Source organism: Gymnoscopelus braueri (genome assembly GCF_963280865.1).
Source record: "Gymnoscopelus braueri genome assembly, chromosome: 4".
In the NCBI taxonomy this organism is placed as follows: domain Eukaryota; kingdom Metazoa; phylum Chordata; class Actinopteri; order Myctophiformes; family Myctophidae; genus Gymnoscopelus; species Gymnoscopelus braueri.
The window spans coordinates 1,308,456-1,332,785 of record NC_137605.1 but is presented as its reverse complement, the minus strand read 5'-3'; the positions used below and the strand labels follow the sequence as shown (position 1 = coordinate 1,332,785).

The following is a 24,330-nucleotide window of genomic DNA, read 5'->3' as shown; positions in this document are numbered from 1 at the left end:
GTCTTGTTTGCTCTTACCTCGACAGCGATAGGGCAGGACGATGAAGGGGTGTGTCTGGCAGTGCCCCCAGCCCTTGGTGCACCAGGACGGGATGGTCACGGGCGTGGAGGACTCCTCTATGTGAGAGATCTGGAGGGTGGGGTACATCTAGGGGGACAAGGGGACAGAAGAGGAGGACATGGGGACAGAAGAGGGGGACAGGGGGACAGAAGAGGGGGACAGGGGGACAGAAGAGGAGGACAAGGGGACAGAAGAGGAGGACAGGGGGACAGAAGAGGAGGACAGGGGGACAGAAGAGGAGGACAGGGGGACAGAAGAGGGCGACAGGGGGACAGAAGAGGAGGACAGGGGGACAGAAGAGGAGGACAGGGGGACAGAAGAGGAGGACAGGGGGACAGAAGAGGAGGACAGGGGGACAGAAGAGGAGGACAGGGGGACAGAAGAGGAGGACAAGGGGACAGAAGAGGAGGACAGGGGGACAGAAGAGGAGGACAGGGGGACAGAAGAGGAGGACAGGGGGACAGAAGAGGAGGACAGGGGGACAGAAGAGGAGGACAGGGGGACAGAAGAGGAGGAGTGGGGGACAGAAGAGGGGGACAGGGGGACAGAAGAGGAGGACAGGGGGACAGAAGAGGAGGACAGGGGGACAGAAGAGGAGGACAGGGGGACAGAAGAGGAGGACAGGGGGACAGAAGAGGAGGACAGGGGGACAGAAGAGGAGGACAGGGGGACAGAAGAGGAGGACAGGGGGACAGAAGAGGGGGACAGAACAAGGGGAAAGGTCAAGAACAAGAGGGTGGACATTGGTTTGGGGAGGAGGGAATGACATCAGATGAGGACATGTGGACATGCAGGCAGGAGAGGCTTTAACAGAACAACACTAGCGTCCCTATTCTCGGGGGCTGAAAAGAGCCCATCTGCAAGCTGACAACGCGTTGCGAGCTTGTAGATCAACTATTTTCACCAAATAATTCGGTATAGAGGGAAACGGAGAGACAGACAGACAGAGAGAGAGAGAGAGATTTAAGAGATTTGGTGTAGAGGGAAATACTAGCAGACCTAGTATAGACCCCTGGGGGACTCCGATCAACTATAGCAGGGGTGATGCAACTTTGATGATGGAGAGGAACACTATATTAACACACTCACTCCAGAGGAACACTATATTAACACACTCACTCCAGAGGAACACTATATTAACACACTCACTCCAGAGGAACACTATATTAACACACTCACTCCAGAGGAACACTATATTAACACACTCACTCCAGAGGAACACTATATTTACACACTCACTCCAGAGGAACACTATATTTACACACTCACTCCAGAGGGACACTATATTTACACACTCACTCCAGAGGGACACTATATTTACACACTCACTCCAGAGGAACACTATATTTACACACTCACTCCAGAGGGACACTATATTTACACACTCACTCCAGAGGAACACTATATTAACACACTCACTCCAGAGGAACACTATATTAACACACTCACTCCAGAGGAACACTATATTAACACACTCACTCCAGAGGAACACTATATTAACACACTCACTCCAGAGGGACACTATATTAACACACTCACTCCAGAGGAACACTATATTAACACACTCACTCCAGAGGGACACTATATTAACACACTCACTCCAGAGGAACACTATATTAACACACTCACTCCAGAGGGACACTATATTTACACACTCACTCCAGAGGGACACTATATTTACACACTCACTCCAGAGGAACACTATATTTACACACTCACTCCAGAGGGACACTATATTTACACACTCACTCCAGAGGGACACTATATTTACACACTCACTCCAGAGGAACACTATATTAACACACTCACTCCAGAGGAACACTATATTAACACACTCACTCCAGAGGAACACTATATTTACACACTCACTCCAGAGGAACACTATATTTACACACTCACTCCAGAGAGACACTATATTTACACACTCACTCCAGAGGAACACTATATTTACACACTCACTCCAGAGGAACACTATATTAACACACTCACTCCAGAGAGACACTATATTTACACACTCACTCCAGAGGAACACTATATTAACACACTCACTCCAGAGAGACACTATATTTACACACTCACTCCAGAGGAACACTATATTTACACACTCACTCCAGAGGAACACTATATTAACACACTCACTCCAGAGGGACACTATATTAACACACTCACTCCAGAGGAACACTATATTTACACACTCACTCCAGAGGGACACTATATTAACACACTCACTCCAGAGGAACACTATATTAACACACTCACTCCAGAGGGACACTATATTAACACACTCACTCCAGAGGAACACTATATTAACACACTCACTCCAGAGGGACACTATATTTACACACTCACTCCAGAGGGACACTATATTTACACACTCACTCCAGAGGAACACTATATTAACACACTCACTCCAGAGGGACACTATATTTACACACTCACTCCAGAGGGACACTATATTTACACACTCACTCCAGAGGAACACTATATTAACACACTCACTCCAGAGGAACACTATATTAACACACTCACTCCAGAGGAACACTATATTTACACACTCACTCCAGAGGAACACTATATTTACACACTCACTCCAGAGAGACACTATATTTACACACTCACTCCAGAGGAACACTATATTTACACACTCACTCCAGAGGAACACTATATTAACACACTCACTCCAGAGAGACACTATATTTACACACTCACTCCAGAGGAACACTATATTAACACACTCACTCCAGAGAGACACTATATTTACACACTCACTCCAGAGGAACACTATATTTACACACTCACTCCAGAGGGACACTATATTAACACACTCACTCCAGAGGAACACTATATTTACACACTCACTCCAGAGGGACACTATATTAACACACTCACTCCAGAGGAACACTATATTAACACACTCACTCCAGAGGGACACTATATTAACACACTCACTCCAGAGGAACACTATATTTACACACTCACTCCAGAGGGACACTATATTAACACACTCACTCCAGAGGAACACTATATTTACACACTCACTCCAGAGAGACACTATATTTACACACTCACTCCAGAGGAACACTATATTTACACACTCACTCCAGAGGAACACTATATTAACACACTCACTCCAGAGAGACACTATATTTACACACTCACTCCAGAGGAACACTATATTAACACACTCACTCCAGAGAGACACTATATTTACACACTCACTCCAGAGGAACACTATATTTACACACTCACTCCAGAGGGACACTATATTAACACACTCACTCCAGAGGAACACTATATTTACACACTCACTCCAGAGGGACACTATATTAACACACTCACTCCAGAGGAACACTATATTAACACACTCACTCCAGAGGGACACTATATTAACACACTCACTCCAGAGGAACACTATATTTACACACTCACTCCAGAGGGACACTATATTAACACACTCACTCCAGAGGAACACTATATTAACACACTCACTCCAGAGGGACACTATATTAACACACTCACTCCAGAGGAACACTATATTAACACACTCACTCCAGAGGGACACTATATTTACACACTCACTCCAGAGGGACACTATATTTACACACTCACTCCAGAGGAACACTATATTAACACACTCACTCCAGAGGGACACTATATTTACACACTCACTCCAGAGGGACACTATATTTACACACTCACTCCAGAGGAACACTATATTAACACACTCACTCCAGAGGAACACTATATTAACACACTCACTCCAGAGGAACACTATATTTACACACTCACTCCAGAGGAACACTATATTTACACACTCACTCCAGAGAGACACTATATTTACACACTCACTCCAGAGGAATACTATATTTACACACTCACTCCAGAGGAACACTATATTAACACACTCACTCCAGAGAGACACTATATTTACACACTCACTCCAGAGGAACACTATATTAACACACTCACTCCAGAGAGACACTATATTTACACACTCACTCCAGAGGAACACTATATTTACACACTCACTCCAGAGGGACACTATATTAACACACTCACTCCAGAGGAACACTATATTTACACACTCACTCCAGAGGGACACTATATTAACACACTCACTCCAGAGGAACACTATATTAACACACTCACTCCAGAGGGACACTATATTAACACACTCACTCCAGAGGAACACTATATTTACACACTCACTCCAGAGGGACACTATATTAACACACTCACTCCAGAGGAACACTATATTTACACACTCACTCCAGAGGAACACTATATTAACACACTCACTCCAGAGGAACACTATATTAACACACTCACTCCAGAGGAACACTATATTTACACACTCACTCCAGAGGGACACTATATTAACACACTCACTCCAGAGGAACACTATATTAACACACTCACTCCAGAGAGACACTATATTTACACACTCACTCCAGAGGAACACTATATTAACACACTCACTCCAGAGGAACACTATATTAACACACTCACTCCAGAGGAACACTATATTTACACACTCACTCCAGAGGAACACTATATTAACACACTCACTCCAGAGAGACACTATATTTACACACTCACTCCAGAGGAACACTATATTTACACACTCACTCCAGAGGAACACTATATTAACACACTCACTCCAGAGGGACACTATATTAACACACTCACTCCAGAGGGACACTATATTAACACACTCACTCCAGAGGAACACTATATTAACACACTCACTCCAGAGGAACACTATATTAACACACTCACTCCAGAGGGACACTATATTAACACACTCACTCCAGAGGGACACTATATTAACACACTCACTCCAGAGGGACACTATATTAACACACTCACTCCAGAGGGACACTATATTAACACACTCACTCCAGAGGAACACTATATTAACACACTCACTCCAGAGGGACACTATATTAACACACTCACTCCAGAGGAACACTATATTAACACACTCACTCCAGAGGAACACTATATTTACACACTCACTCCAGAGGAACACTATATTAACACACTCACTCCAGAGAGACACTATATTTACACACTCACTCCAGAGGAACACTATATTTACACACTCACTCCAGAGGGACACTATATTAACACACTCACTCCAGAGGAACACTATATTTACACACTCACTCCAGAGGGACACTATATTAACACACTCACTCCAGAGGAACACTATATTAACACACTCACTCCAGAGGGACACTATATTAACACACTCACTCCAGAGGAACACTATATTTACACACTCACTCCAGAGGGACACTATATTAACACACTCACTCCAGAGGAACACTATATTTACACACTCACTCCAGAGGAACACTATATTAACACACTCACTCCAGAGGAACACTATATTAACACACTCACTCCAGAGGAACACTATATTTACACACTCACTCCAGAGGGACACTATATTAACACACTCACTCCAGAGGAACACTATATTAACACACTCACTCCAGAGAGACACTATATTTACACACTCACTCCAGAGGAACACTATATTAACACACTCACTCCAGAGGAACACTATATTAACACACTCACTCCAGAGGAACACTATATTTACACACTCACTCCAGAGGAACACTATATTAACACACTCACTCCAGAGAGACACTATATTTACACACTCACTCCAGAGGAACACTATATTAACACACTCACTCCAGAGGAACACTATATTAACACACTCACTCCAGAGGAACACTATATTTACACACTCACTCCAGAGGAACACTATATTAACACACTCACTCCAGAGGAACACTATATTAACACACTCACTCCAGAGGAACACTATATTATACAACAGGTAGTTCCGACCAAGCAATCTGATTGGTTGAAATAGCTTTCTAGCCGTGCTTCAAACCAGCATCATATCACGGGCCTAATCACATTAAATAAATCAGTCCGCACCTGATTAGACCATATATGACACAGCTGTGCTGTGAAGTCACGCTGTGACTGTCCCACGGTAGGAAAACAAACAGACAGTACCCACCGCCTCCACCGGGCGGAGAACAAACAGCTACGCAAGATGGACTATGTTGTTAATTTTGACTTATTTGGTGGACTTACTGTTGATCAATGGTTAGAAGAGAGCACACTAAATCGCCTAAAATCCTATAATAAAAGGAATAACTGGAAAAAAGTGTGCTTTATTTCAATGGTAACATCCATACTGTATAAATATCCTCCTGTGTTAAAGTAAAATTACTCCCATTTCGTTAACAGTCCAGTGTATGTTATACTTTATCGTACGAAGGTATCGCACGGCAAAAATAGCCGATCTACAAGTTCACAAGGCATCGCCATCTTGACGCGTTGTGAGCTTGTAGATCAGTTATTTTGGCCACGTAACACGATCGTACGACGGAGCATATAGCCTACTGGAATCAGCTGTGTTGATGAGACGAGAGTCAGAGAGACAGAGTGCTGCGCTGCCACAGGGACTATTTTGTCTCAGTCAAATAAACTCTTCTCTTTACAGGGAAACGGATAAGCGAATTTTTTTTATTATGAATTGCCCCACAATATCAATACATTTGGATGTGTTTTGTTGGTAACTGTTGTATAATCGCAATATTACACTCGAGGGTGTGCTTTACCTTACATTATTAGCACTTCTGTGATCGCGGCGGAACTCGGCTGCGCCTCGTTCCTGACCGCATCACAGGCGTGCTAATAATGACGGTAAAGCACACCCTCTCGTGTAATATTGCTTAATTAACACACTCACTCCAGAGGGACACTATATTAACACACTCACTCCAGAGGAACACTATATTAACACACTCACTCCAGAGGGACACTATATTAACACACTCACTCCAGAGGGACACTATATTAACACACTCACTCCAGAGGGCCACTACAGTATATTAACACACTCACTCCACATTGCATATCGTCGGGCAGACACCTCTTGTCTTGTATTTAGAAATTTTTGTAAATAAATGCCGTACTTCACCATTCTATGTCACAACTATTTTCTTATTGGAATCCTGAAAAGTTAAATTTTTGTTTAATTTCAAATGCATTTAGTTATATTTATGTTAACTTTATGAACTTAAATACAAATACATTGGACATAAAACAGACAATAGAATATTAATACTAGTCATTAAGCTACTAATATAGACTGAAGTTATTAAAGCGGGTCATGTTTGGAATCATAACAGCTGTAATCAATAATATATCACTATTCTGATATTAACCTGTGAGCCGCATTAAGTGGAGGTGGGGGGCCGCATGTGGCCCCTGGGCCGCCAGTTGCCCATGTATGAACTATAGGCTTAAAGTGGTTATTTAAACAGAGTTGCGCATCTGACTGTGTCGCTCACCGAAAACAGCCGAACACATCTCTGTGCGCTGCGATGTGTTGTGGGCTTGTAGATCTGCTATGTTTGGTGGGCGACACGACGCGCAACACACGTGTAAATCAGACATAAAGAGGGGAGAGAGTCGTGCGTCTTCACTTCTCCTCCATGCTTTTAGGCGTGGCCTATTGTACAACCCCCGCCATCTTTTCAATATGACCAATTTCACATGTGAATACATTCAATTAGAATATAGGTCAAATAATTCCACACACAATCCTTTTAATAAAGCTTAATGGTCTGAAAGTCTCTAAGGCCTTCTCCACATCATCATCATCATCATGTCAAGAGGAAAATAGAACGGCTTTATGGGCTTTGGTGGGGAAAAAAAGCAATCATAGATTCATAATGTTCTGCTAATCGCATTACAGTCGACTCAGACGCACACTGCCGGCCTGTATGGCTGCTGGCCTGGAGCATGGTGTTATAGGGTTGTTTTAGTTTTTCTTGTCCAAAACGTTTAAAAAAAATAGTTTTTTAGATAGCATATTATATGATGCTAGGTTAATTTACCTGCATTCCTATATACTGTAGTTTCAATGGACAGATTATTATTTTCATATTATATTATTTAGACTGATGTTAGGTTCATTGTTTACCTACATATTATTATTTTGATATTATATTATTTCAGAATCAGAAATGAATCAGAATCAGCTTTATTGTCACATTATTATTATTGTTTCGACTGATGCTAGGTTCATTGTTTACCTGGTATCCTATAGTTTATTATGTACAGATTATTATTTAGATAATATACTGTTTAGACTGATGCTAGGTTCTTGGTTTATCTGTGATCCTATAGTTTTCTGAGACACTACACTGTCTCTCTGTATTCTATGATCCTATAGTTTACTGAGACACTACACTGTCTCTCTGTATTCTATGATCCTATAGTTTACTGAGACACTACACTGTCTCTCTGTATTCTATGATCCTATAGTTTACTGAGACACTACACTGTCTCTCTGTATTGTATGATCCTATAGTTTACTGAGACACTACACTGTCTCTCTGTATTCTATGATCCTAAAGTTTACTGAGACACTACACTGTCTTTCTGTATTCTATGATCCTATAGTTTACAGAGACACTACACTGTCTCTCTGTATTCTATGATCCTATAGTTTACTGAGACACTACACTGTCTCTGTATTCTATGATCCTATAGTTAACTGAGACACTACACTGTCTCTCTGTATTCTATGATCCTATAGTTAACTGAGACACTACACTGTCTCTCTGTATTCTATGATCCTATAGTTTACTGAAACACTACACTGTCTCTCTGTATTCTATGATCCTATAGTTAACTGAGACACTACACTGTCTCTCTGTATTCTATGATCCTATAGTTAACTGAGACACTACACTGTCTCTCTGTATTCTATGATCCTATAGTTTACTGAGACACTACACTGTCTCTCTGTATTCTATGATCCTATAGTTAACTGAGACACTACACTGTCTCTCTGTATTCTATGATCCTATAGTTAACTGAGACACTACACTGTCTCTCTGTATTCTATGATCCTATAGTTTACTGAAACACTACACTGTCTCTGTATTCTATGATCCTATAGTTTACTGAAACACTACACTGTCTCTCTGTATTCTATGATCCTATAGTTTACTGAGACACTACACTGTCTCTGTATTCTATGATCCTATAGTTTACTGAGACACTACACTGTCTCTCTGTATTCTATGATCCTATAGTTTACTGAGACACTACACTTTCTCTCTGTATTCTATGATCCTATAGTTTACTGAAACACTACACTGTCTCTCTGTATTCTATGATCCTATAGTTTACTGAGACACTACACTGTCTCTGTATTGTATGATCCTATAGTTTACTGAGACACTACACTGTCTCTCTGTATTCTATGATCCTATAGTTTACTGAGACACTACACTGTCTTTCTGTATTCTATGATCCTATAGTTTACAGAGACACTACACTGTCTCTCTGTATTCTATGATCCTATAGTTTACTGAGACACTACACTGTCTCTCTGTATTCTATGATCCTATAGTTAACTGAGACACTACACTGTCTCTCTGTATTCTATGATCCTATAGTTTACTGAGACACTACACTGTCTTTCTGTATTCTATGATCCTATAGTTTACAGAAACACAACACTGTCTCTCTGTATTCTATGATCCTATAGTTTACTGAGACACTACACTGTCTCTCTGTATTCTATGATCCTATAGTTAACTGAGACACTACACTGTCTCTCTGTATTCTATGATCCTATAGTTTACTGAGACACTACACTGTCTCTGTATTGTATGATCCTATAGTTTACTGAGACACTATACTGTCTCTGTATTCTATGATCCTATAGTTTACTGAGACACTACACTGTCTCTCTGTATTCTATGATCCTATAGTTTACTGAGACACTACACTGTCTCTGTATTCTATGATCCTATAGTTTACTGAGACACTACACTGTCTCTCTGTATTCTATGATCCTATACTTTACTGAGACACTACACTGTCTCTGTATTCTATGATCCTATAGTTTACTGAGACACTACACTGTCTCTCTGTATTCTATGTATGTGTTTACCTTGTTTACTGTAAGTCACTCTGGATAAAGAGTGTCTGATAAATGAATACATTGTAAATGGTTTAGTTATTTACCACACGGTAAATAGTCCTGTATTCAGGCTTCTGGCCTATATTCCCATTCAAACATATACTTGATTAAAGGCACAAGGTGTTGTGTGCATACCAACATATGCTTACAGTGGGGTGCCAACGGAAAAATAAAAAAATTTTCAAAATATTTGGAAAAATGCAGATATACAAGCTCACAACGCGTCGAGAGCTTGTGGATCTGCTATTTTCAATGTAGGGTTTTGTAATAACAATCTAAAGTGTATGTAAAGAGTATTTGAATATAAAATAAATACCTCTAAATTGTACTCAAGTACAAACTAAACTGTACTTTGTTACTGTCCACCACTTGCCTGCAGTAACCTGGTTTCACCAGCAGGTGGAGCAAGGAGCAGGAAGGTAACAGACATAATGCAGCACAAACACTAAAACACTGAGATCTGCTTCTGAAGCCTTTTTCATTTCATTTAATACTTTTATTATCTATAGGACTTTGAATCTACAGCAGGGATCTTCAACGTGTTTCATCCCAAGGACCCCTCAGCTGAGAGAATGAAGCAGGGACCCCCGTCCTCCACAACATTACATTGTGTTGCAGATTAAACGTGTTCATAGATTTCATAAAAAGCTTCATAGACCTGTTTGACAGAGACAGACACTGTCATCAGTGTTGATTCATGTGTTTATTTACACATTGTTGGATTCATGTTAATGTGTATTTTCAGACATTTAACCTTTAAACCCTCAGTGCTTAGTAAACTGTTGGCTCTGTACTTGGTCTGCTCTCTACACCAAACCTTTTGGGGTGAATGTTCCCAGATATGTCAAATAACCTAAATTTACAAATAAATTACTGACATTTTATACTTAAAAAAATAAGTTAAAATAGCGGAAATAAATGACTGACAAGCTTATTTGATCTGCTATTTCTGCTATTGTTTGGAACATGTTTGAAAATGTGTGAACATTTTTCAACATGGAAACGATAATGATGATGCAAAATAATTGTGTTCATCTCAAATAATTATGATTAGGCCATTATGTAATAATATGACCTACGTCTCACAGACGTAGAGGGAGACCAGACAGACGGCAGCACAAACAGTAAACACATACAGACAGACGTCTGGTATATTTCCTTCAGACCTCACTCTACAGTATATATCATTAAATACTGTATATAGATGACGTAAGACAGGACTTTAATCAGCTTTGTGCTTTGTGTTTTATATACAGCAGACCAGTGGTTCTCAAACTGAGGTCCGGGGACTCTCAGGGTTCCTTGAGGGGTTCTAAATGGACCCTTACAGGTCTGTAGCTCTGAGAGTGTACAAATAGAACCAAATGGACCCTTACAGGTCTGTAACTCTGAGAGTGTACAAATAGAACCAAATGGACCCTTACAGGTCTGTAACTCTGAGAGTGTACACATAGAACCAAATGGACCCTTACAGGTCTGTAACTCTGAGAGTGTACACATGGAACCAAATGGACCCTTACAGGTCTGTAGCTCTGAGAGTGTACAAATAGAACCAAATGGACCCTTACAGGTCTGTAACTCTGAGAGTGTACAAATAGAACCAAATGTACCCTTACAGATCTGTAACTCTGAGAGTGTACACATAGAACCAAATGAACCCTTACAGGTCTGAAACACTGAAAGTATCTCTGAAAGAACCAAATGGACACCCTAACTATAAAGCCCTGGTTGGAAAAAAAACATATATCTCATCCATGCCACGTCAGAAACCTAGTCACATTCTAACTCGCTCCAGCGATTGGCTAGTGAAGGACTAGCCGCTAGTATAGCATCTATTGGCCATTGTAAGAATTTATATAAGGACCAGGTGCAGAACCACAGTGGACCAGGTGCAGAACCACAGTGGACCAGGTGCAGAACCACAGTGGACCAGGTGCAGAACCCTCCAGGAGGCAGACAGACATCCAGGTCGTTGTAATTGTGATCATGCTGATGTTAGCAGCCTCTCTATCGATCTGCTCTGGCTGCCTGGTCATTAAGCTTCTCTTCCAGGGCCTGTGGTCACTGCTGTGATCACTCCCTCCTCACTCCCCTCGCTCCCCTAGCTCCTCCCCTCTCTCCCCTCGCTCCCTAGCTCCTCCCCTCTCTCCCCTCTCTCCCCTCTCTCCCCTCTCTCCCCTCGCTCCCTAGCTCCTCCCCTCTCTCTCCTCTCTCCCCTCTCTCCCCTCGCTCCCTAGCTCCTCCCCTCTCTCCCCTCTCTCCCCTCTCTCCCCTCCCTCCCCTCGCTCCTCCCCTAGCTCCTCCCCTCTCTCCCCTTGCTCCCCTAGCTCCTCTCCTCGCTCCACCCCTAGCTCCTCCCCTCTCTCTCCTCGCTCCCCTAGCTCCTCCCACAGCAAAACATAACCTAACCTTACTCTAACCTCACAAAAACTATGAAAAAAACTGTGGGATTCAATCACAGGAAGTTATATATTATTAGTTAAGCGCTGCGTTGCTACCAGGTAAGACACAGAGACAAATGGCCAAAATCTTGATTCTAGTTGTATTTGAAGCTCCAATGCGGGCCTTTTAGTTTCTGTAGTCCTATAGCGATGCATTAGGCAGTGAAAAGGACAGAATGGTAATAACTGACGCCTATCTATGAGAATGTGATGGATAGGCTATGAAGCTTTTTATGAAAACTGTATGAAAAGGTTTAATCTGCAACACAGTTTTTTTTTTACAATATGGGGTCCCTGCTTCATCTCTATCTCTCAGCTAAGAGGTCCCTGCTTCATCTCTCTCAGCTAAGGGGTCCCTGCTTCATCTCTGTCTCAGCTAAGGGGTCCCTGCTTCATCTCTCTCTCAGCTAAGGGGTCCCTGCTTCATCTCTGTCTCAGCTAAGGGGTCCCTGCTTCATCTCTCTCAGCTAAGGGGTCCCTGCTTCATCTCTCTCTCAGCTAAGGGGTCCCTGCTTCATCTCTCTCTCAGCTAAGGGGTCCCTGCTTCATCTCTCTCTCAGCTAAGGGGTCCCTGCTTCATCTCTGTCTCAGCTAAGGGGTCCCTGCTTCATCTCTCTCAGCTAAGGGGTCCCTGCTTCATCTCTCTCAGCTAAGGGGTCCCTGCTTCATCTCTCTCTCAGCTAAGGGGTCCCTGCTTCATCTCTCTCTCAGCTAAGGGGTCCCTGCTTCATCTCTCTCTCAGCTAAGGGGTCCCTGCTTCATCTCTCTCAGCTAAGGGGTCCCTGCTTCATCTCTCTCAGCTAAGGGGTCCCTGCTTCATCTCTCTCTCTCTCAGCTAAGGGGTCCCTGCTTCATCTCTCTCAGCTAAGGGGTCCCTGCTTCATCTCTCTCTCAGCTAAGGGGTCCCTGCTTCATCTCTCTCAGCTAAGGGGTCCCTGCTTCATCTCTCTCAGCTAAGGGGTCCCTGCTTCATCTCTCTCAGCTAAGGGGTCCCTGCTTCATCTCTCTCTCTCTCAGCTAAGGGGTCCCTGCTTCATCTCTCTCAGCTAAGGGGTCCCTGCTTCATCTCTCTCTCAGCTAAGGGGTCCCTGCTTCATCTCTCTCAGCTAAGGGGTCCCTGCTTCATCTCTCTCAGCTAAGGGGTCCCTGCTTCATCTCTCTCAGCTAAGGGGTCCCTGCTTCATCTCTCTCTCTCTCAGCTAAGGGGTCCCTGCTTCATCTCTCTCTCAGCTAAGGGGTCCCTGCTTCATCTCTCTCTCAGCTAAGGGGTCCCTGCTTCATCTCTCTCAGCTAAGGGGTCCCTGCTTCATCTCTCTCAGCTAAGGGGTCCCTGCTTCATCTCTCTCTCTCTCAGCTAAGGGGTCCCTGCTTCATCTCTCTCTCTCTCAGCTAAGGGGTCCCTGCTTCATCTCTCTCTCTCTCAGCTAAGGGGTCCCTGCTTCATCTGTCTCTCAGCTAAGGGGTCCTTGGTCTAGACCCTTGTGGTGGTGGACAGCTACTTAACCCCTGCACCACCCGAGTGCCCCTGTTGTTGTTGTTGTTGTTGTTGTCGTTGAGCTCCGGGCGGGTGGTCTTACCTCCTGGCAGTAGGACAGGATCTGCCCGGGCTCGGTGAAGCATCCCTGCCGGCCCTGGGGGTCCGGGGACCACTTCCCCGTCTCTGCGTTCATGTGCAGCAGCGGGCGACCGCAGAACATGGCGATCTGAGGCTCTGCCAGGAGCACAGGAGAGGAGGGCCCGTTCACCTCTGTTAGAGCCTGGAGAGAGAGACAGGCAGAGAGAGAGACAGGCAGAGAGAGAGACAGAGAGAGAGAGAGACAGGCAGAGAGAGAGACAGGCAGAGAGAGAGACAGGCAGAGAGAGAGACAGGCAGAGAGAGAGAGACAGGCAGAGAGAGAGACAGGCAGAGAGAGAGAGACAGGCAGAGAGAGAGAGACAGGCAGAGAGAGAGAGACAGGCAGAGAGAGAGAGAGACAGGCAGAGAGAGAGACAGGCAGAGAGAGAGACAGGCAGGCAGAGAGACAGAGAGAGAGAGACAGAGAGAGAGAGAGAGACAGAGAGAGAGAGAGAGAGGCAGAGAGAGAGACAGGCAGAGAGAGAGACAGGCAGAGAGAGAGAGAGACAGGCAGAGAGAGAGACACAGAGAGAGAGAGAGAGACAGAGAGAGAGAGAGAGAGACAGGCAGAGAGAGAGACACAGGCAGAGAGAGAGACAGGCAGAGAGAGAGAGACAGGCAGAGAGAGAGACAGGCAGAGAGAGAGACACAGAGAGAGAGAGACAGAGAGAGAGAGAGAGACAGGCAGAGAGAGAGAGAGACAGGCAGAGAGAGAGAGACAGGCAGAGAGAGAGACAGGCAGAGAGAGAGAGACAGGCAGAGAGAGAGAGACAGGCAGAGAGAGAGAGACAGGCAGAGAGAGAGAGACAGGCAGAGAGAGAGACAGGCAGAGAGAGAGACAGGTAGAGAGAGAGAGACAGGCAGAGAGAGAGACAGGCAGAGAGAGAGACAGGCAGAGAGAGAGACAGGCAGAGAGAGAGACACAGGCAGAGAGAGAGACAGGCAGAGAGAGAGACAGGCAGAGAGAGAGACAGGCAGGCAGAGAGAGAGAGACAGGCAGAGAGAGAGACAGGCAGAGAGAGAGACACAGGCAGAGAGAGAGACAGGCAGAGAGAGAGACAGGCAGAGAGAGAGAGACAGGCAGGCAGAGAGAGAGACAGGCAGAGAGAGAGACAGGCAGAGAGAGAGACACAGGCAGAGAGAGAGACAGGCAGAGAGAGAGACAGGCAGAGAGAGAGACAGGCAGGCAGAGAGAGAGACAGGCAGGCAGAGAGAGAGACAGGCAGAGAGAGAGACAGGCAGAGAGAGAGACACAGGCAGAGAGAGAGACAGGCAGAGAGAGAGACAGGCAGAGAGAGAGACAGGCAGGCAGACAGACACAGAGAGAGAGGGAGACACAGAGAGAGAGACAGGCAGAGAGAGAGACAGGCAGAGAGAGAGAGACAGGCAGAGAGAGAGACAGGCAGACAGACACAGAGAGAGAGGGAGACACCAGTGTTAATTTCGTGGACAAAAACCATGAGGTCAACAAATAAAAACGCTCCAGAAATAGCAGATCTACAAGCTTGTAGATGGTCTATTTTCGGCACACACACAAAGTATAAATCAGGTGTTATGATGCCATCACGTCCCGCCAAAATCTATTTGTATCGACTAAATCAACTGTAGACGATATTTAGTCTAAAACTAAAACTAGAATAAAAGTAAAACATTTCAGATGTCTAACAGACAGACAGACAGACAGACAGACAGACAGACAGACAGACAGACAGACAGACAGGCAGGCAGGCAGGCACACGTCCTACACTCTTCTCTCTTCTCTAAAACACTCTGGACAACGCTCCACATGTCCTAGACTCTTCTTTCTTCTCTAAAACACCCTGGACAACGCTCCACATGTCCTAGACTCTTCTTTCTTCTCTAAAACACTCTGGACAACGCTCCACACGTCCTAGACTCTTCTTTCTTCTCTAAAACACCCTGGACAACGCTCCACACGTCCTAGACTCTTCTCTCTTCTCTAAAACACCCTGGACAACGCTCCACACGTCCTAGACTCTTCTCTCTTCTCTAAAACACTCTGGACAACGCTCCACACGTCCTAGACTCTTCTCTCTTCTCTAAAACACTCTGGACAACGATCCACACGTCCTAGACTCTTCTCTCTTCTCTAAAACACTCTGGACAACGCTCCACACGTCCTAGACTCTTCTCTCTTCTCTAAAACACTCTGGACAACGCTCCACACGTCCTAGACTCTTCTCTCTTCTCTAAAACACTCTGGACAACGCTCCACACGTCCTAGACTCTTCTCCCTTCTCTAAAACACCCTGGACAACGCTCCACACGTCCTAGACTCTTCTCTCTTCTCTAAAACACCCTGGACAACGCTCCACACGTCCTAGACTCTTCTTTCTTCTCTAAAACACCCTGGACAACGCTCCACACGTCCTAGACTCTTCTCTCTTCTCTAAAACACCCTGGACAACGCTCCACACGTCCTAGACTCTTCTCTCTTCTCTAAAACACTCTGGACAACGCTCCACACGTCCTAGACTCTTCTCTCTTCTCTAAAACACTCTGGACAACGATCCACACGTCCTAGACTCTTCTCTCTTCTCTAAAACACTCTGGACAACGCTCCACACGTCCTAGACTCTTCTCTCTTCTCTAAAACACTCTGGACAACGATCCACACGTCCTAGACTCTTCTCCCTTCTCTAAAACACCCTGGACAACGCTCCACACGTCCTAGACTCTTCTCTCTTCTCTAAAACACCCTGGACAACGCTTCACACGTCCTAGACTCTTCTCTCTTCTCTAAAACACCCTGGACAACGCTCCACACGTCCTAGACTCTTCTCTCTTCTCTAAAACACTCTGGACAACGCTCCACACGTCCTAGACTCTTCTCTCTTCTGGCTCCCAAACTGTGCCGAGTCTGCAGTTAGAACTGCAGACTCGGCCCCCGGCGTAGCGGTTCGGGCACCTAGGCTGCTGATGCAGACTGACAGCGTGTTGCGGGTTCGAGTCCCGACCCCGACGACCTTTGCTGCGTGTCACTCCCCATCTCTCTCTCCCAGTGTCCTGTCGGTCTACTGTATACTATCTACTGTATACTATCAAATAAAGGCATAAAAAAAGCAAAAAAATATATATAAAAATATAAACTGCAGACTCACTCCCAAATGTCAGCAGTAATCTGAAGACTCACCTCTTCAGACATTCAGACACATTTGCTGTTATTAAATAGTGTAAGCAAGGATAACTTGGTTTAAAGCTTTTGAGACAAATAGTAAAATAAATATATAACTAGATAAAGTGCTCCTCGGAGCACAGGTCTCCGCCAGGTCAGGTACGTTATTGTGGCCTCCTGGTGGCGCTATAATAGGCCAATGTGAAAAGGGTGCCATTTGTTCAAGGGCTTTTCACTGCAATCGGACACTGCATTCATGATTTGAGGCATTTTGTTCCAAAAATATGTTTGCAGAATTAGACCTGCTGGTGGCGCTATAACAGGCCAATGTGAAAAGGGTGGCATTTCTTCGTCAGCCTAATAGAAATGTACGTGTGAAATTTCACGGAAATCACAAGCTGCGTTCATGATTTGAGGCATTTTGTTCAAAACGGAACAATCCTGCAAACTTTGGAAGCCAATCTTAGGCAATCAGGATGGAATATGGGAAATCGGATAAATCCGTGTTGATCACATGACTATAGAGATACTGTGTACCGATTTGTGTGATGTTTGGACAAAATCTGTAGGAGTAGTATCAATAAATGTGTTTTGCACATATCGGCCTCCTGGTGGCGCTATAACAGGCCAATCTGAAAAATGTGGGCCAGAGGTTCTGAGTTGGCATCCATGGAGTGTGTGTGCACAGTTTCGCAGCGGCCGGGCCAACGGTGCCAGAGATTAGCTGCTAACGGACGGACGGGGGGTAAAACATACTCTCTCGCCATGCCTTTCGGCCTGCGGAGACAATAATTGAAATGTATTTAAAGGTAGTTGCTCTGTTTCTATCTATGTACAGAAATCAGGTCCCAGTGCAGACAGTGCAGGAACACATAATGCTAGTCTCTCTCTTCTTCTGTCTCTCTCTCTCTCTCTCTCTCTCTCTCTCTCTCTCTCTCTCTCTCTCTCTCTCTCTCTCTCTCTCTCTCTCTCTCTCTCTCTCTCTCTAGATGTTATTGATTGTGGGTATCCGTTTGCCTCTGCCTGGGGGGGGGGGGCCCATGGGACCCCCCCCCCCCCCCTACACACACACACACACACACACACACACACACACACACACACACACACACACACACACACACGCACGCACGCACGCACGCATAGAAGAACAAACATCATGTGGGACTGACTGGGAGTCAGGTGTTAATACAAGCTCATTGACCGCTGGGCTACTTCACTACATTAACACACACACACACACACACACACACACACACACACACACACACACACACACACACACACACACACACACACACACACACACACACACACACACACACACACACACACACACACACACACACAGTACACAGAGAGGGAAGAGGGGAGGACGGGAGACACCATCGTTGACCTTTGACATAGACGCAGTAGGAAGACATGCTGACATAAGCAGCCTCTCTCTGACATCAACTCTGGTGATAATAATAATCATAATAATCATAATAATCATAATAATCATAATAATCATAATAAGGATAAGGATGCATAATAATGATGATAATAAAATCACATTTCTAATTTGGAAATCAGTCACAGTATTTTTGGCAAAGCACTCGTTTGGAGGACAAACTATGAATCAGCATTTATTCCATAAGGAGTGTGAGGGGGAGGGGCTGGATGACTCATCTCTAGCACATAATTAAAAGATTAAAGTTTAACACAGTACAGTACAGTACAGTACAGTACAGTACAGTACAGTACAGTACAGTACAGTGTCTCTACAGCTCTTTAATAAACAGAACATCTAGCATTGAATCTAATTGTAAAATTGAGAGATGGTTTGCACTCAGATTCCATGAAGTTTAACATTATTAGACCACAAAAAGACCAGGCAGTCTTATGCAAATGTAATTTTTCTTAGGTAGATAGCATGTTATTTAGACAGATGCCAGGTGTATTACCTGGTATCCTAAAGTTTCTATAGTTTGCAAATATACAGATTATTATTTTGATATTGTATAGTTTAAACTGATGCAAGGTCATTGTTTACCTGTGATCCTGTGGTTTACTGAGACACTACACTGTCTCTCTGTATTCTATGATCCTATAGTTTACTGAGACACTACACTGTCTCTCTGTATTCTATGATCCTATAGTTTACTGAGACACTACACTGTCTCTGTATTCTATGATCCTATAGTTTACTGAGACACTACACTGTCTCTCTGTATTCTATGATCCTATAGTTTACTGAGACACTACACTGTCTCTCTGTATTCTATGATCCTATAGTTTACTGAGACACTACACTGTCTCTCTGTATTCTATGATCCTATAGTTTACTGAGACACTACACTGTCTCTGTATTCTATGATCCTATAGTTTACTGAGACACTACACTGTATCTCTGTATTCTATGATCCTATAGTTTACTGAGACACTACACTGTCTCTCTGTATTCTATGATCCTATAGTTTACTGAGACACTACACTGTCTCTGTATTCTATGATCCTATAGTTTACTGAGACACTACACTGTCTCTCTGTATTCTATGATCCTATAGTTTACTGAGACACTAAACTGTCTCTCTGTATTCTATGATCCTATAGTTTACTGAGACACTACACTGTCTCTCTGTATTCTATGATCCTATAGTTTACTGAGACACTACACTGTCTCTCTGTATTCTATGATCCTATAGTTTACTGAGACACTACACTGTCTCTCTGTATTCTATGATCCTATAGTTTACTGAGACACTACACTGTCTCTGTATTCTATGATCCTATAGTTTACTGAGACACTACACTGTCTCTGTATTCTATGATCCTATAGTTTACTGAGACACTACACTGTCTCTGTATTCTATGATCCTATAGTTTACTGAGACACTACACTGTCTCTGTATTCTATGATCCTATAGTTTACTGAGACACTACACTGTCTCTGTATTCTATGATCCTATAGTTTACTGAGACACTACACTGTCTCTGTATTCTATGATCCTATAGTTTACTGAGACACTACACTGTCTCTATGTATTCTATGATTCTATAGTTTACAGAGACACTACACTATCTCTATGTATTCTATGTACAGTATGTGTGTAACGCACCTGAAAATGTATGTTCTGTTCATTAAAGAGCTGTTACTGTTACTAAACAAGCACTCTATACTGTAGCCGTGAATACTATCAGAATACAGAGCTTTAACGTTTTAACCATCGACTTTTTTTTAAACAAAAACATTATAAGAGCACCTTTAATGTATCCATTTGTGAGTGTCAGAGACAGAAGGCTCATTCACATTGTAAACATGGAGGTTTTACACACTTTAAACAGTGAGTCTGACTCACTATAGGACCTGACCTGATGCTGCCAGCCGCCTAACCACCTAACTGAACCCTATCATCTCTGTTATGGATCGAACGTCGTCTGAAAATAGCCTATCTATAAGCTTACACAACGCGCCACGAGTTGTAAGCTTATAGATCGGCTATTTTCTGCAAAGATATATTTAGTGTAAAGCAGACACATCAGGGACCCTGTTACAATTTACAATGTAGTCATTTATCAGACGCTCTTTATCCAGAGTGACTTACAGTGAACACGGTAAACACATATATATAATACAGAGACAGTGTAGTGTCTCAGTAAACTATAGGATCATAGAATACAGAGACAGTGTAGTGTCTCAGTAAACTATAGGATCATAGAATACAGAGACAGTGTAGTGTCTCAGTAAACTATAGGATCATAGAATACAGAGACAGTGTAGTGTCTCAGTAAACTATAGGATCATAGAATACATAGACAGTGTAGTGTCTCAGTAAACTATAGGATCATAGAATACAGAGACAGTGTAGTGTCTCAGTAAACTATAGGATCATAGAATACATAGAGACAGTGTAGTGTCTCAGTAAACTATAGGATCATAGAATACAGAGACAGTGTAGTGTCTCAGTAAACTATAGGATCATAGAATACATAGACAGTGTAGTGTCTCAGTAAACTATAGGATCATAGAATACATAGAGACAGTGTAGTGTCTCAGTAAACTATAGGATCATAGAATACAGAGACAGTGTAGTGTCTCAGTAAACTATAGGATCATAGAATACAGAGACAGTGTAGTGTCTCAGTAAACTATAGGATCATAGAATACAGAGACAGTGTAGTGTCTCAGTAAACTATAGGATCAGGAAAGTATCTTTGCATTTTTTGCAGTGTGTGTGTGTGTGTGTGTGTGTGTGTGTGTGTGTGTGTGTGTGTGTGTGTGTGTGTGTGTGTGTGTGTGTGTGTGTGTGTGTGTGTGTGTGTGTGTGTGTGTGTGTGTGTGCGTGCGTGCGTGCGTGCGTGCGTGCGTGCGTGCGTGCGTGCGTGCGTGCGTGCGTGCGTGCGTGCGTGGGTGCGTGTGTGTGTGTGTGTGTGTGAGATGACACTACGCTTACAGAAAACACTTTGTTATGTGTTGTAATGTATTGTTTGTCTCAGACCAGGACAACGATGTAAACAAGTCTCATGACTTTGTTGTGTTTTATATCTGATAAACATGTATCATCATGTGTTTTTCTTTTAGGACGTCTAATAAATCAAATCAAATCAAATCAATCTATGTTAAGAACCACAGTGGATCCAACATGGCTAACGCTAAGCTAACGTCTCTAAACAGACGGTACGTTTCTCTTTGATTTTGGAAGGTCGACACAAAATGTAATAAATAATTAAATAAATAAATATCTTCCGGATATTTGAGAAGATAACCTGGCAGCCCCCCCCCCCCACCTCCCCCCTCCCCCCTCCACTCTGCACTTCAAGCAGAAAATCAATGTTCTGATGCTCTCCTGCAACTGTATCACTACATCCCCCCCCCCCCCCTCACCCCCCTCCTCGATCGATAGGAGTCCATCAGGAGCCGGGGGGGGGGGGGTGACGTGACCTCCGCTATGGTAGACCCCCCCCCACACACACACACGCCCACACACACACATGTAGATCTCCATTCTGATGTTGGGGGGGTCGATGGAGATCTGCCAACTGCGATAGCGGCTAACAACAGATTTACTGTCTGTTGTTCTAACACACTGTACAATGCTGAGTGTTCTTCTAACTCTGTGGTTCCATGTGTACACTCTCAGAGTTACAGACCTGTAAGGGTCCATTTGGTTCCATTTGTACACTCTCAGAGTTACAGACCTGTAAGGGTCCATTTGGTTCCATGTGTACACTCTCAGAGTTACAGACCTGTAAGGGTCCATTTGGTTCCATGTGTACACTCTCAGAGTTACAGACCTGTAAGGGTCCATTTGGTTCCATTTGTACACTCTCAGAGTTACAGACCTGTAAGGGTCCATTTGGTTCCATGTGTACACTCTCAGAGTTACAGACCTGTAAGGGTCCATTTGGTTCCAATTGTACACTCTCAGAGTTACAGACCTGTAAGGGTCCATTTCGTTCCATGTGTACACTCTCAGAGTTACAGACCTGTAAGGGTCCATTTGGTTCCATTTGTACACTCTCAGAGTTACAGACCTGTAAGGGTCCATTTGGTTCCATTTGTACACTGTCAGAGTTACAGACCTGTAACTCTGAAATTGGGGAGAAAAAGGAGGTAAAAATAATTGGCTACTCTAACATAATAATAATAAATGCCTTAAAGGAGGAGTTCACCCAAAAAAATAGTTATGTTCTATCAATTACACACCCCATGAAGCCTTGATTTCATGGATTTATTTTTGTTTTTGTGGCATTCCTAAGACAATAATTTGATGACCGTGTGTATTTCCGGTAGGAGACACAAATAATCTACTTTGTGTCTCCTACCGGATACATTAGCCGGTAGGAGACGGGAATCAAATTATTAGCTTAGGAATGCGACAAAAACAAAACATAATCCATGGATTCAAGGCTTCATAGGGTGTGCAATTGATAGAAAATAAGTCATTTTTTGGGTGAACTCCTCCTTTAAAGTTATCTGACCACCAGAACGGTTCAGGAGGACCAGAACAGATCATTTCATACTGTTACACAACACTGTTCTGGAAGCTAAAGTAGGTCTGAAGTGGTTTTAATAATAATAATCTAAATCTACAAAGTAACTAGTAACTCAAGTTTTCAAATAATTTTAGTGGAGTAAAAGTACAATATTTGCCTCTGAGATGTTAGTGGAGTAGAAGTAAAAGTACTGAAAATTGGACATACTCCAGTAAAGTAAAGATACAGTACCTGAAAATTGTACTTAAGTACAGTACTTGAGTAAATGTACTTCTTTTCACCACTGAGAACAAAGTGACCGAGCGGTCCTGTGTATCTGCACACTAAGCTAACATCTATCCAGAGACATGATGCAATGCGTCCTCTAGGCCGTTCAGACGTGTATCTCTGTATCTCTGTCAGTATAGCTGACAGCAGAGGGATCAGGGTTTGGCTCTCAGCCAACATTCCTGTAAATGAACCTGGAGCTGCAGATTTCTGACATGTGATTAATGCATACTGTTAACCCTCTATGAGCCACTGCAACCACCTTTATAATAAAGACACTATACTGTAATTAATACATGTTTTTAACCCTCTATGAGCCACTGCAACCACCTTTATAATAAAGACACTATACTGTGATTAATGCATGTTGTTAACCCTCTATGAGCCACTGCAACCACCTTTATAACTAGAAAAAGTGCTCCTCGGAGCACAGGTCTCCGCCAGATCAGGTACGTTATTGTGGCCTCCTGGTTCTTAGGTCGTTCACGGCAATCGGACACTGCATTCATGATTTGAGGCATTTTGTTCCAAAAATGTGTTTTGCTAAATTAGACCTGCTGGTGGCGCTATAACAGGCCAATGTGAAAAAGGGTGGCATTTCTTCCTCGGCCTAGTGGGAATGTGTTTGTGAAATTTCACGGAAATCGCAAGCTGCGTTCATGATTTGAGGCATTTTGTTCAAAACGGAGCAATCCTGCTAATCTTGGAAGCGAACCTTAGCCAATGAGGATGGAATATGGGAAATCGGACAGATCCATGTTGATCACATGACTATAGAGATACTGTGTACCGA

General features: G+C 43.5%; 1 protein-coding gene and 1 pseudogene across 2 annotated transcripts in view; one reads left to right on the top strand and one right to left on the bottom strand.

Moving 5' to 3' along the window:
- Window positions 1-24,330, top strand: part of LOC308084327 (protein NLRC3-like) — a 297,537-nt pseudogene that overhangs the window by 66,297 nt on the left and 206,910 nt on the right. The gene's annotated exons all lie outside the window — the stretch shown is intronic.
- Window positions 1-24,330, bottom strand: part of aplp1 (amyloid beta (A4) precursor-like protein 1) — a gene marked incomplete at its 5' end in the record, with an annotated part of 76,723 nt that overhangs the window by 27,880 nt on the left and 24,513 nt on the right. Inside the window, 2 exon segments of the mRNA XM_080427179.1 lie at window positions 18-147; window positions 14,118-14,297. Of these exon segments, the coding sequence (XP_080283305.1) occupies window positions 18-147; window positions 14,118-14,297 (310 nt within the window).